Genomic DNA, 15587 nt, shown 5'->3' with positions numbered 1-15587 from the left:
ATATATTGTAATAGATCCCGATTATCAGACTTTAAGGTAACCTAGGTAGCCTTAGAGAAAGTGGTTAAACTAGTTATTACAGAGCCTTCATACTTACCCGTTCGTAGTATAGATTACCTAGATAATACCTTACGTAACGAGATACTGTTACCTGTATTCCACTGGAAACTCATATACAAAGGCAATGTAAAAAAAAAGTATAATCAATAATAATAAATAAATATAAGCGTATTCTAAAACTAACTGGTTTCTTCTCCTGCATTTTCTATATTATACTAACAACGAAATCTTTTTAGTGTTAATACATTATTTTCTATAGATATTCATTTAAAAAAAGTTGTACCCATAGAATTTTTGAATATTTACATATTACATTATATTATATGACGATTATATTACATTACTGTAATATAATCGACATCAATCATTTTGTACTTCAGCGTACAGTATGGAAAAAATAAGCATATACAAAACGATATATTGAGCATAAATCAGACTGAAAGATTTTTATTAATGGTCATGTTTTAAAGTACAAAAAAATGGCCAACTATAATTTAATATTATTACATTCTGTACCTACGTATAATGAAAACTAAAACTGTTAGGTTACAAAACAATACAAGCCACAAAAAAGTACAAATAAATTAATCACAAAAAACCTTTAACATATGTAGGTCCTGTGTAATGCTATGTTACACAGGTGCTGTCAGGATTTAAGGGTGGGCAACCGGGACTATAGCCCCGGGGCCTCCACAAAAGAGACTTCGGAAAAAAAATGTTTTATAATCCGACTTACACAACTTTTCTTTTGATATACATATTTTTATGTTTGTTAAAATATACTAAAATAATTTACTTGGTTTCACAATAAATTATTGATTGCAAAACTCGACTGAAAACAATAGTTCAGTGTATTTGGAAAATAATTTGGGGCCAGGGGCCTCCACTCCTTTCGGGCCCCGAGGCCTCCAGACCTCTAAATCTGGCCCTTGCTGTTTTTTCATTTATGTTTAAGAATTTAAAGAACATATTTATAAATATTAAAACAAAATACATTCTAAAGTTATTGGTAGTACAAAAAACAAACACATACATTATTTGTTAACCTTTGTAATTTTTTATAGTCTTTACAGAAAAGTAGTCTGTGTTTTTCAAAATCCACTTAATTAAAATACAGTACATTTGACTCTCTATTCTAATAAGTTTATAAGTTATTACATGTCTTTATTAATATTTATATTTCATTGGTTTAAATAAGTTGCGCACTCTTGCAGTTTTAACATAACTGTTTTACTATTTTCTTTAATTAGGGTCGCTGAAAGAGATCGCTTACTACAATAAAACTTACTTAGTAAAGAAATATATCTAATAAATAACGGCACCAACAATTCCTTAATGATTATTAGATTATTAATTTATCCGGTTTTACAGATACATAATAGGATATTCGAACCTTATTATAATAATTACTACATAGCATAGACAGTTTGTGATTATCTCACTTACTGAGTCCATACCGACTTTATAAAAATTACACCTAAATTACAGTACATTCTTGTAAGGTCATTAACCTATATAAATCGTTAACATATTGAACTCTTCGTTAATTGATTACTAATTAATTTGACTTAAATGTTAATGGTATTTAATTAAAAGTTATTTTCATGGATTATAAAAATGACGCAGTGTAATGGCCAGTAATAAAATGTTTAATCTTCTTCTACAGAAAATATATTAAAGAAGTAAAGTACAAAATAGTACTGTAGTAATTTCGAAAGAGTTTAATCTGTCCTGTCTATGGCAATAAATTATTCTCGATATAAAGATATTTTCAAATATCAAGCATAGATACTCACTCAAAAAACAGTAGCTTTTGCTTTTTTCCGGACTGTACCACAGACACGTTAAGCCACATCACTAAATCTCAAATTATGTCCAAAATGGTTAAATGTCAAATACACGTTTGCCGCGCGCCAACACGCGGCATAGGTTTTGAAGTTAGAACGCTAATGCACCGCAACGCACGGCCAGACTTTCACTAATGCAACTGCATGTTGCATAATTATCGGAAATATTACAAAAAAAACTCAATACGCATCCTGCGATCCTTCCAGCGATTGTTTCAGTTATTAAATTGGTGTTAATTCAGCTTTGTTATATGGAATACAAGAGGCATACGCGGCTTCGTCTGCGTTACAATGTCATTGTGTTATAAAAATTCACACCCAATATTCCTGAAAATCCTCCTTTATGGCCTGTGAGTACTTTGAATAATATTAATAATATTACTGGTTGTCATCATATGATTTTTTCGTTGCATCTAGTCGAAAGGTTATGCGAAATAACGTAATTCTTATGCTACGTCATACATACATATTAAGTATCAAGGTTGCTGATACTGAACTGAACTCAACTATAATGACCTAACAGTGCTGTGACCATAACAAACCACCCTGTCCGCCAGTTTGCTATTGCTGTGTTAGTTTAGTTTAAGATTTAGAAACATGACTTTGAGCGCTAAGTGTCATTTCCGTATGTCGAAAACGTGCTGATTTTGACACAGGAATATCATAGTTAAGATGTCAATGGTCGTTATAATGGATATTGATGAAATTTCGTACATTTATAAAATAAAAAGTCCACCCAATATTTGGTATTTTAATTCAAGTGTCATAGGTGTTGCATATAAACAAATAAAACAGTTTATTATTCCCGACATTAGAATACAATTGAATTAAGGCAACATTATTTCAAAGCGATACATTACTTTCTTGCCTCTATTGGTATTTCAATAGAATTTAGGAAAAAGTTTAGCCCAGTTTTATTTACACACGCTTTTCCAAACACAATACAATGGGTGGTTTATTGTAATGCCTTATGGCCGTACTTAGAGTCATTTATTGTATTAACTTAGTTGAAACTAATTAGCCGATTTGTAAACAACTGATTAAAGGAAGCGTGGGGTGAATGACCCTTTTTGGCAGGGCGGGGTTAAGTCATTTATAATATAATAATATATACAGCATCAATTGAAAACAATGCGCGTGGGTATTTAATTTTTCCTTGTGTTCATTATTATCAGGACTTGCCAAAATAATATGGAACTTTGTTCTATGCAAAAACAACAACCACTGATGAAACCCAAGCAAATGAAAAGGTTCGTATTTTTATGTTATAAAAAATTTGAAACTATGAGAGAAGATTAAATCATACATACATAGTACGTTTTTCTAAAGGGGAGTACCTTTTTTCTTAATTTCTGATTATTTAGACACCATTGTTATCACATTTACAATCAAGATTCTAAAGCATAACCCGTTCAAATTCGGTACAACAAAATGTATGACAAATCAGAATGGCGCCAAACGCAACGTGCATGGCATTATCACAGATAAGTAAACATTAGACTTTGCCATAAAGTAAACCTTCCATAAAGTTTTCCTTCCAAAAGCCTTTTACAAATAACAACATAGAGATATAATATTTTTGTTGCTCTTATATTACGGTTGCAGCTTTAACGTACGTTTTATTAAATTACGAAAATACAAGAGAGTATATAAAAGAGATTATTACTTCACCAGATTATTAACACCTTTACACATACTACTACGCAACGCAACTACTGACTGTCCGTGACTTCGCTCGCATGATTTAGTGCGTGTTGACTTTATATATCACATTTTAACTGATGTAGTCCCATCTAGGTTAAGGTAAGTTTTATATTTAATATATTATATGCGTTCATAGTTTAGTAATTTTTCTGGTAATTATGGCACCCATAAGAATGGGGTATGGCGCTAACATATTTCTGGGTGGGATTTCTGTAACCAGAATTATATCCCAGATAATAATTACCTATATAAAAAGGCTATTTGACAAGATTGTAGAGTAAGATTTTTTTAAGACAAGAAATATTATTTACAAATACGCTACGTCATCATTTATTCATATATGACAAAACGGTCATATGACTTATGTATGAAAATCAATTTTTTTTAAAATAATTAATGATTAGACGATTAATTTTATTAGCGTTTTATTTTTCATACTGTAAATCTGTCTAATTGTCACTTTAATACACTCCACTGAACTACTCGTAGTGGCTCGTCCAATCCAAACAAACATTCATATTTGACTAGTATTTGTATATATGTAATCCCTAATTCCCACATACCAATCATCTATTAGCTAATCCGTTTTTTTTTATAGAAAAATCTCCAAGTATGCGTCGCGTTGCATCAATGGTTGTAATACCTACAGTACATAAAACGTAATATTGGTGGCGCAACTGGTAACATAACATATCATTAACAGTGTGAGAAACGTTTAACTCCTATGAGCGAATTTAAAGCGACATACTTCTCTGGCGAATTAACTCCCTATGGTCATTGTATTTTGATAAAAAAGGCTGCGTGAGTAACAATCGATATAACTGAAGCTTTAGAAATTTGAATTAAAGTTTGACCTGTTCTGTGATCTGCCGTATTTTGGTACAACATTTAAACGCAATAAGATTCCATCATTGTGATCATCTGACTTTAAACGTGACTGTGACAGTCCAGTTAGCGGTAACAACTACCAATACCTTGTTGTGTTCTATGTATTTATTTTAAAAACTGGTAAAAAACTTATTTAAAAACGGCCGTGTGAGGTCCGTCTTGTAGGCTAGAGTAAACAACGAAAATGCATTTGCGAAATGGCATCCAAGTTCTTATAATTTGGTACAGTTAATATAAAATGTCACTTCCATTATTTTCTATAAGATACCTATGCTTTTAATGTTAATCTTGTACGATTATTGGTTTCCTAGCAACCGCATTATAATTGACTTCACACACGGTTACGAAATTAATTAGTTTCGCAATTCTATTTCAAAAATTCTAGCTATCAAGATATTGTTTACATCTTAATCCGCGATACTTTTTTTACCTGAAATTATTTGTGACCTGTATGTATTTAGAAATCATAGTGTAGGTATATAATTTAATTGTTTAATTAAGTTTAATTATTATTTCAAGTCTAAATTGTTTAACCTTGTTTTATGTACATTGTATTTTTAAGTCTAGGTTGAAATATTTTCTTACGACCTTGTTTTTAATTACATTAATAACTGTGCTCGCAATTAAATTAAAAAAAATACGTAGGTAAATTATTCTACATAATTTTGACAATAATATACACTTCATAAAAATATGTTTTTCATCGAAAAAATAAACACCTTTATCTTATATTATATAATATCAGAGAATGACACTGATTTTTATATTACGTACATTTTTTTACATAAACACCGCTTGCTTTACTGAATTCAACTAGGGAATGATATCCCGATCCCGCGAGATCTCGTAGGATAAACGAGTTTAAGATGCAGTCGTGTCAGCAAAGTTGATCTCCTCCGTGAACAAGCGTATCTCTGAAGGTCGAATAAATGAAACCACAGCAACAGTTGAAGGCGACGAAATTTTCCGTTTGCCTAACAAATATATTTATTGTGCAGAAATATATTAAAAATATCAGATTATATCGTCTGATGTCCAAACACCACCACTTCAGGTAATGGTATATATAATCAATGATTGCAGAAGATTTGAATTTACGTCCTGTATTACTGTATTACGTCCTGAAATTTACGTTTTGGCAGGTTCTATACACCGACACGACTCTGACAGCAGCTAAAAGTCTATTCTATACTATACTAGTATAATGTACCTACTTCAAATATCAAAATATGTTTTCATTATGATAAGATTTCAGTATAATAAAATGATTTTTGAATAAAAAAACGTTAATTAAAAGTACTCATGCAATTTTTAATTCAAATATGTAATGTCTTAGCTGTATTTATGTATTTTCACGGTCTTACTTTTAAATTATTTATCTACTGCTAATGTATATTTTTTGCTGTGCAGCCTTGAGAGTTGAGACAGACGTAAACGGGGGGCAGAGTGCAAAATTTGTGTGTCAATCAACTTCCGTCAAAGATCAAAAAGTGGCCTTGGGAATAATCCTTATGATTCCAATGCTAAAAGGTTACACGTACATACGTAAGGTTAATTGTGTATTCGTGTGAGTTATTGCGTAAGTGTGCGTGTCTCTCCAGCTAAATTGGGCTTTTATGTATCTGTTATGGTTTGTCTAATCTAGCCTTGAACTGACGTTAGCAAACGACTGACAGATGACAATTCGATTGCCGCGTATACGCGGTTAGTTCTTCCCTTTGTTTTTTCTTGATGAATGACTTCACATTAAAACATTGGAAATAAGCCAAAGTCTTAGATTAAGGTACATAATTTTTCCAATGACCCAATGTTAATGTTATCCTAAGCATTGTTTTTTTTAGTTGTTTAATAAAATATAATGGCACTACAATGTTTTAGGCCTCAGATTTATGTATTTGTTTCATAACTAATCATTTATTTTTTTAATAGAAGCCATCGAGGTCTTTGAGGTCTAACGCAAGTCAGTTTCCTTTTGATGTTTTTCTTTGTCATACGAGCGATTGTCACTTAAAAAGTTCCATTGGTGCTGAACATCAACCTTACGACCGCAGGGCTAAAAATAGCACGCTGAACCAGGCCTACACAGCTCGTATTAATTATAAGTATGACCATAAATGACAATAAACAAAATATGTATAAAACGAAAAGTAATTAATTATTTGTAAGTATTCAATAATGTTCTTGGTCAATACAACACAGAACACATTTAAGTTTTAATTGCAAGAATAAAGGAATTTAGGAGTTAAAACTATTGCCATAATATAAAAAAAGGATTATAGGATTCAATGTCATTAGGATAGGGAATACAGATATCTTCTCTATCGAGTTCTAAAGAAGAGTAATCGGTTTTATTGAATTTCATGCCCTTTAATTCAATTTACCCGGGGGTATTTGTGATATACCAGGATTTTATTAAAATTTGTCAACAAAATTATTCTTATTAATAGATTTTTGTATTTTTTACACGTTTTTAAACGAGTTAACATCTCTATATAAACTAGAGATAACAGAGTTGAATAAACTTTGTATTATATCACCCGCGGTTTATCAACGTTCTTAGTTATACTTCAGTGATATCAAAATGTGATTATAAACATATTATCCATGATAAAACCACGATCTATCGATTTTTTTAACTACAGCTGCGAATGAATCTAGTGCATCAAAAAATTCAACTTTAAATGATTATCAAAAGAACACATTCTCGAGGTCCTTGAGTAAAAATGTAAGCTTGCCATAGTAAACTTTTTACAGCCTTATATAAAGCCGGCAGCAAGAGCTACGTTATCCACCTGCCACCACTTGCTTGCACCTCTCATCCCTAAGGTCGTATGTTCGATTTGCGGCTGTACACCAACATAGGCTCACTAATGTGCAGGTCTAACATGCGCTCGTACGGTGAAGGAAAACTTCGCAAGAAACCGGCATGTCTCTAATCCAAAAATCGGCATGTGTAAGGTAGAAGGCTGATCTACTTGCCAATTAAATAACAGTGATCAAAGAAACTGTTTGAACACACTGTGCACTTATTAAATATTCTATATACTTAACATGGGGAGAAATTGGCTGTGCCATAAATCAATCTGGAACTGTTTAGCAAAAACTCCTTTTGTATGGCAATTAAGGTTTACAATAATGTACCAAAAGAACTAAAAGATCTTCCGACTAGTCTTTAAAAATCGACTTGGTGTATAACTTTTGGAAAAAAAAATTATTATTAAATAAATGATTATTTGTGTAAGACACTGTAGTTGATATAAATTTAATAACGTTTAATATGATATGTACGATACAAATAATATAAAAATTGATCAATTCATATGACTAATGATGTAAAATTTAAAACTCCTTTAAAGACAAATTTGCGCGCCATTGTGTGTGGCAGAGTATGCGAACTTACTATTGTACCGTCTTACACATTTTTGTACCATATTCTTGCCATAAATTATTATTATTAAACATTACTACGATTACGAGCAGTGTTGGCCTAGTGGCTTCAGCGTGCGACTCTCATCCTTGAGGTCGTAGGTTCGATCTCCGGCTTTGCACCAATGGATTTTCTTAATATGTGCGCATTTAACATTCGCTCGAACGGTGAAGTAAAACATCGTGAGGAAACCGGCTTGCCTTAGACCCAAAAAGTCGACGGTGCGCGTCAGGCACAAAAGGCTGATCACCTACTTGCCAATTTTCAGAAACTACTACTATGATCATGAAACAGATACAGAATCTGAGGCCCAGGCCTAAAAAGGTTGTAGCGCCATTGATTTTTTAATTTTTATTAAACATTACTATAATATTTTGGTAGTTATGCTAGTGAAAGAACTGAGTTTGTACCAAACGGCTATTTTAGACGAAAACAAAACTTATTCGCCGTCCCTAGGAGTATACGCTAGACAGAAGCTAACGAAGAGACAGACAGTGACTGAAAAAATATCTGACAACATGCCCCCTTAAGAAAGACGAGTGCTTAGATGCAGAGCGCAATACGCAAAAACGTTTTCTTAAATTGTTAAGATACACAACGGTTTCATTGGTGGCAATAGAGGCGGCGGGATGCGGACAAGAATACCCTGTTACCGTGTATCCTCGGGCTATTGCTGGTGGTGCCGTGGGGATTTTGTGAGTATGCACAGTAGAGAGTCCCACATAACCCTCCACCACATGGCAGCCTCAATTTGTTGCTTTGAACCCACAAATAACACATTAAAAATACTTTTTTTTCTGAACGTAAAATTATATTTTGTGGCTGTCAGATAATTAGTTTACGTTCTTGATTTAAAAAATAGCTTAGTAAACCTCAGGAATCTGCCGGATTTGACAGATGACGTCATTGGTAACAAATCTTTTGTTTATGATTGACCTTGGCTGTCTAAAATGATTCCTACCTGTGATAAATATAAATGCGTTGCATTTAATATCCGTGGAGCATTCATTAGCTTACTATTTTGTCACTATAAATACTAGTTGCTGTCACTAATTGCGTTAATTCCTTCCCCGTATACGACAAGATGTTCACAATTGTTTTATGTGCACTGTACGAAGAGGAATTACCTGCGTAAAACTCCAATTCGTTTCGGGTTTTACCAAACTACAATACAATTAGATGTACAAATTTTCCACCTTACTAAAGAGTAGAACTGTAACAATGTATTTCATAGATATTTTTTTAATATTTGTCTATGTCAAATATGAGCAGTGTTGGCCTAGTTTTAATATCGTTACTATGTATATAAGTCAGTGGATATATATTTATATACTTTGTGTAGATTGTAAAAATAATACAAAGAATTATGTATGTACAAATGGGTATCATAACTTGGTTATAACTTGGCAACAATAATTAGATGACTAATGTCCGACGCAGCGTAGGTCTGATCCGACCGACCGTCTGTACACCAAAGTACTTTCTTTTTATGTGCACATTTAATATTCGCAGGAAAAAATATTACATTTAGAGGAAACCGGCTTGCCACAGACCCAAAAAGTCGACGACGGCCGGTCACCTACTTGCCTATTAGATTGACAAATGATCATTAAGTAAATAAATCTTAAACTAAAAATTTAAGGTTGTAGCGCTACTCCACTGGCTTTTTTTAAATTATTGTCCGACGAAAACAATTTTACTCTTTAGATATTTGAAATTCAAAGAAGTCCCGAACTAATATGATCTTAGTAATAAAAGCCCGTTCAATTTCCAATCATTACAAAAATAAATTACATCATAGATTTTTTACATTTAATATTTTTTAATTTTCGTATATATCCTATATCCTATCAGTACCATCAATCGGAACCCCTTTACGGGTTAGTATGTAATATAATTTTATTCAGAGGACCGTGGGGCAGACATTTTCGTGTATTATTAAGACTATTTGATTGAATGTTAGTTCAAGTATACAGTATTACTACTTTTTCTACTTTTAATATATTTTGTTTATAATCATGTAATATTGGCATATAATATTTAATGTAATTAACAATTATATTTCACTCACTAAGGTGGTCATTTTTTGTCAACTAATATACCTGTTTCACTGACAACCAAACCAGTCCTAGGTTAAAAGCTTCATGTTGTATGAGTTGTTTCAATGTTGTTGTTAGCATATTTTTAGCGAGTATTAATATTGATACGGGTATAGGTAATCATAAGCTTCGCCTTACAATTATGACAGTATGTTTTGTTGTGTGCATGATTATTTAGGAATAATAAAATATTTCAGTCAATTTACATAAATTAGACTGAATTATACACCTTACCATTAATAACTATGTAATATATAATAGAGAGATTTCTTTTAATAACAGGTAGAAAATACATTGCAAGTAATTAACTGATAATAATAATTAAATTAATACAATTTTAATATGCTTCAATTATTGAAGGTCTTAAAACATTTCAACAATTATTTTATCAAGGTTTGCCTAAATTTCCTTCCGGTCAACTTCAACTTCTTTCACCCAAAATAAAAGGCTAAATTAAAAATATATAGTGGTTTTGAACTAACCTTTACTGCTATTAAATTTTTTATGGATCGATTTTTATCGCTTGGTTATGTGGCGAATAAATACTCTACGATATCAACCTCCTTTATAGACTTTTGCAAAAAGAATTTTATGCTTGGGTGAAACGTTTTTTAAGCTTCATGTTTATGGTAATGGTAACAATATTAAAAGTATTAAAATATTTATGAAAGATTATTAATTGATGGCAGGTGCACATTAAAGCTCCTTTCTATATAAATTTGTAATTCAGTAAAGATATATTAACTGCAATTTTTACATCGTATTCTATGTCTGGTGCACTTCTTAAAATGTAATTTTTAAAACTAATAGGATGAGCGACTTGACAGAAACCATCGTAAGTTTAGTATATGTATTGCGGCGACTTAGGAAAAGATAACGAGACTTGAGAACGACTCCTGTATGTCAAAAAAGTACTGTATTTGACACGCGGAAGACATACTTCGAGGTAAGATTTGACTCCCAAGATTACATATTTGGATCTATAATAGCTATTATATTTTGTATTTTGTTAAGTATTATTTTTATTGACATTTGCATTTATTTCCAATTATTAGTAAATGTAGGAAGATTGTCAAGGCAATCATTACGTACATTCTTTAAAAAAACTACAGGTTTTCGTCGTTATATCGTGTTTACATTTAAAAAATGTTTTATGTTAGTCTATGATTTTTTGTGATACCTTGAATTCGAATTTTAAAAATGTGAGATAATCGTTTAAAATAATGCTATAAATTGTTGATGTTTTTGTAATATTATTGGATATATACATATATGTACGTCACAATGTAAAATAAATAAAAAATATTAAGACTTACCAGGGTGCCTGTTTTATAATATTTTGTGCACTTCCGTTTTTCTGTATTTCCGTGGTTGCCATCGTAAGTTCTGTAACAAACGAATCCGTCTTTAAATATTCTATATATGTAATAAATTGTGCCATAGGTATGATTTCACTCCTTGAGGTCGTGGGTTCGAATTCCGGCTGTGCAATGGACGATTCTGTGGGCACAATTTAAATATGCTCGTATTGTGAAGGAGAATATTGAGAGTAAACCGGTTTGGGTTAGATTCAGTGATATGCAAAGAGAGTAAAAAGTATGAAGCAAGTGGTAGTTGTCCTTGCTACAGAGTGAAAAAGTACAGTGTAAACTCTTTATAACGACACTGAAGGGTCTGTGCATTTTATGGTGTTATAGACAGTTGTCGTTTAATGGAGAAAAGAAAACCTATATATAATCCATGACATTGAAAACTAAAGAACGAATTTCTTAGAAAGTTCGTATGCATGATGCCGACAGTCGAGTTTATTGCGGGCTAGGATAATAAAGCGACAAAAGAACGTACACAACAACTTAATTTAGGTCATTATTGAGAGTGGGTAATGCTATGTAGACTGTATCATTGTATGGAAGACAAGCTAAACCAAGCAAAGCCAAGTGAGTTCGACGATTTAGGGTTTAGTTCATCGTTAAATCGAAGTACGCGTTACATGGAGTTTATACTGTATAATAAAATAATTTTTGGCAAATTATTAAAAACTCCCTGGCACATTCGCAATGACGACCTACATCGGAACCTTAATATACAGAACGCTACCACAATAATCAAAAGGATTGCTGGAGCCCACGAACTTGTCGAGGGTATTCAACATCTTGACACCACGGACCCAGTGAGAAGATTGAAAAGGACAAAACTATTAGAATTGAATTAGTGTGAGTAAATGCATAAAATAGTACAAAAACTTTAAGTAGTGTTATCGGACACTTTCTTATGTTAAATATCCTTCTTAGTAAAGTAGATTAGACTTTAATTATTTATTAGCCTTAACCCTTGGCCTTTAAACAAATATCAGCTGCTGATTTTAAATATAAGGTTGTCTTGGTAGAAAAAATGAAGTTAGGATCACAATTTACAATATGTCGTGATTGGACGAAACTAAGAAAAATTATTAAAATAAAAAAAGTAGAATATCGAAGCCATCAGGTACGATTATCAAAACTGAATTGATAATAATGTGATGTTAATATATGCTAAATAAGTTCATGTAAACCTTATCATTGTGTTAAGAGTGCAAATAATGCATGAATGGTAGTAAAAACTTAGTTAATAACCTGGAAAATATACTCATTTTGGCACGGCAGGATTTAATATTTTGCAAATACATATATATTCATTATATTACTTAAAAAAATTACCTTTTTTAAACTTTTCTACGTTTTCTTTATTAATCATTATTTTTATTTACGATTTTAGATGGTAGATAGAAGCAGGAAATCCTAGCAACACTGTCCTAAAAGACATCTAAATTAATTAATGGAATGACAATAAATTATAACCATGTTTAAAATAATTACCTTATAATCAAAGAGTCACAAAATACCGGAAGTATATCGCGAGTTTTGCAATGCGCGTGTGCACCGGACAAAGCGCGACGAATGACTAAAATACTGATTGTTTGTCGTGAGTTTGTCCGACACAAAGTCCGGTAGTTGCTGATAACAAAGTGGATATATGTTTAATTTATTAGTATTAGTAGTTATTAGTAGTACAGTAAATTTATATTACAGATTAATATTTTCTTTGCTATGATTCCTTTTACATGTGTGTATTAATTTATAGGTTATAGATTACAGAACTTATGTGTAGACCACAGATTTAGTAAGCGCATAAACAAATTTTAAAATTTGAGGCAATGTAGCTTTAATGCTGGCAGCATTTCGTGGCTTTGTTGCGATACTTAACTTACCTATAAAGTGAGTTGTGTGAGAAAAGCAGTTCTCGGACCACCGATACTATCTAGCAGGCGACAACTTAATTCTTAAATTAGCATCTGTGCACTTGAACCCCACGTCCCAAGAGTCTATATTCCAAATCAAAGTTGGAGGTTTTTTTTCATTAAATATATTAAAATCTAAGGCCAAATTTAAAACTATTTTTCTGGGTACTCAGGCACGAAAACCAGTTATAACATAATATTAAAACAAAGTTTTTGCTTCCAAAAATGCTATAATGCTTTACCGTTATCATCAAATCGAGTTTTTGCTCCAAGGTTTCCTATCCAGTCAAAAACCCTGGCCCTGTGGCGATTATATTATCCGTCTGGTTTGTGTCTAAAACTACAAATTTTAAACAACTACGTATGGGTTGTACGATAAGATTACTTCTATTTTAATGCGGCGTGTTGTGTATGTGTTTTTATTTTCAATGACAATTTGAACGCTGCCCGTATCTTCGGAACCTTGCCTAAAGGGAATCCTTTAAAAATATATATAAGTTATTATATTATATTCTTTTAAGGTTTTTACTTTTACGTTCATTGTTCTAGTATATAACTTTTATTTCCTCAATATATTCTGTTGATTTTTTGTACAGTTAGAAATATTAAAACTATGTCTTCAAATATTAATTATTTATTAAACGATAGTTGTTATGCAATTTCCGTCATGTTCTATACCTAGTGCAGCTATAAGTTCTGTTACAAATTAAAATGCATTTTTATATTTGATAATGAAATAAAGGGCATAATTTAACGTTTAAATTGCAAACCAAAAAGCTTTTTTAAAGGTAAAAATTCTGTCTGTCTTTTAAAGCAAGTTCGAGGGTATATATTCAGTACAATACCAAAATTTCAGTCAGTAAATATATTAAGAAGAATATAGAAAACCACTTTTTCAGCCATACAACATAAAATATCATATATAAATTTAATAAATACTCTTTTGCAGAAAATGAATAAAATTATCCAAAAATCTTTTTTCAAATATTTGACACGAATGTATAGCGAATTCAAGGAAAGCAACTAAAACAGACATTACAACACGAAGAGTTGCACAAAAAGCGGTAATCTATCGTAAAAGTAATGTGGGCCAAAACACCATGTCGTTGACCTTGGGCGAACGTCGAAGGCATAGTGCAATGTGCGGAGAACGCCTTTCTAGTACAAGGTCGCGTTTTGTTTGTGTGTTAAGATTATGCACAATCCACTCGATGTATAGTGGTCTTTTTAAGCTTGGGTTATTATGTATTTTCATAAATGGACAAAGCTGCTTTAGGCAGTAATCAGCAAGAGTCGTTGCATAATATATATTATTTACTCTATGAAATAAATCAATGGCGCTACAACGATTTTAGATCTGGGCCTCAGATTTCTGTATCGGTTTCATGAGCATTTGTTAATCTAATCAGCTTTCCTCACGATGTTTTCCTTAACCATTCGAGCGAATGTTAAATGTGCACATAGACACACAGGCGCACAAGTCTATTGTTGCACAGCCGGGGATCGAACCTACGACCTCAGAGATGAGAGTCGCGCGCTGAAGCCACTAGGCCAACACAGCACAGTATATTGTATTGTAAAATATACGGGTTCGAAAATGTATTAAATAAGTAAAATGCACAGACATTTTTTTTCGACGACAATTATTTAACGGATTACCGTCAAAACATCGCAATATTACGGTAGATACTAAATTAAAAATATATATTCTGAGCTCAGAAGACTAATGTAAAATTAATTCGGCTATCCGAGGACGACGTGCTATAATAAAAACTTACAAGATAAAAAATATCACTTTGCTTACGATAATAAAGTCTTTTAAACATTAATTTTGGAACTTGTCATTTTGACAATTACGTCAGTAATTTCATGCTCGATAATGTGTTTGAGCAGTACCTTAACACTCACAACTATGCAAAACTTAAAAATGTATTCTGTTTATAGACAAATAATGTCGAATTTTGAGGATTTCAGCAAAAGAAATGCCAATTTACACAAAGCGAGCTATAGCAAGTGAATAGTAGGGGCTCGGTCATTTCATTTTTGCCAAACATTCTGCTAGTTGATTGCTACAGACCAACGTTTGGGTAACAGTTACATTCTTTACACATCAATATTAATTATCCAATTTCTCTATATTCATATACCAGCGGACACAGCGGATACTTGTTCCGTAACAATCAATTATTCTTTATATAACGGGGCAAACGGGCAGGAGGCTCGCAAATGCATTACCGACCGATTTAAAGATTGGTACGTTATTTTAATACTTCAGTGGGTAGCTG

The 15587-nt window shown here is 32.1% G+C and overlaps 1 protein-coding gene across 4 annotated transcripts in view; it reads right to left on the bottom strand.

Annotated features, from left to right (window-relative positions):
* The window catches only part of LOC123714083 (17-beta-hydroxysteroid dehydrogenase 13-like), a 28017-nt gene extending 15035 nt beyond the window's left edge, over window positions 1–12982 (bottom strand). For 3 of the 4 annotated variants that reach the window (XM_045668180.1, XM_045668181.1, XM_045668183.1), the window contains exons 1-2: window positions 12722–12773; window positions 11342–11411 (exon numbers count right to left, since the gene is read on the bottom strand). In XM_045668180.1, the coding sequence (XP_045524136.1) occupies window positions 11342–11411; window positions 12722–12758 (107 nt within the window). In that variant the 5' untranslated portion in view covers window positions 12759–12773. Of the gene's footprint in view, window positions 1–11341; window positions 11412–12721; window positions 12774–12880 lie in introns of those variants that run through there. The other variant, XM_045668184.1, reaches the window with a different exon arrangement.
* Between the last annotated feature and the right edge of the window lie 2605 nt (window positions 12983–15587).

This window comes from Pieris brassicae, chromosome 9 (assembly GCF_905147105.1).
Source record: "Pieris brassicae chromosome 9, ilPieBrab1.1, whole genome shotgun sequence".
Lineage (NCBI taxonomy): Eukaryota > Metazoa > Arthropoda > Insecta > Lepidoptera > Pieridae > Pieris > Pieris brassicae.
Note: the sequence above shows the minus strand (reverse complement) of the source record. Positions and strands in the feature narration are given on the sequence as shown.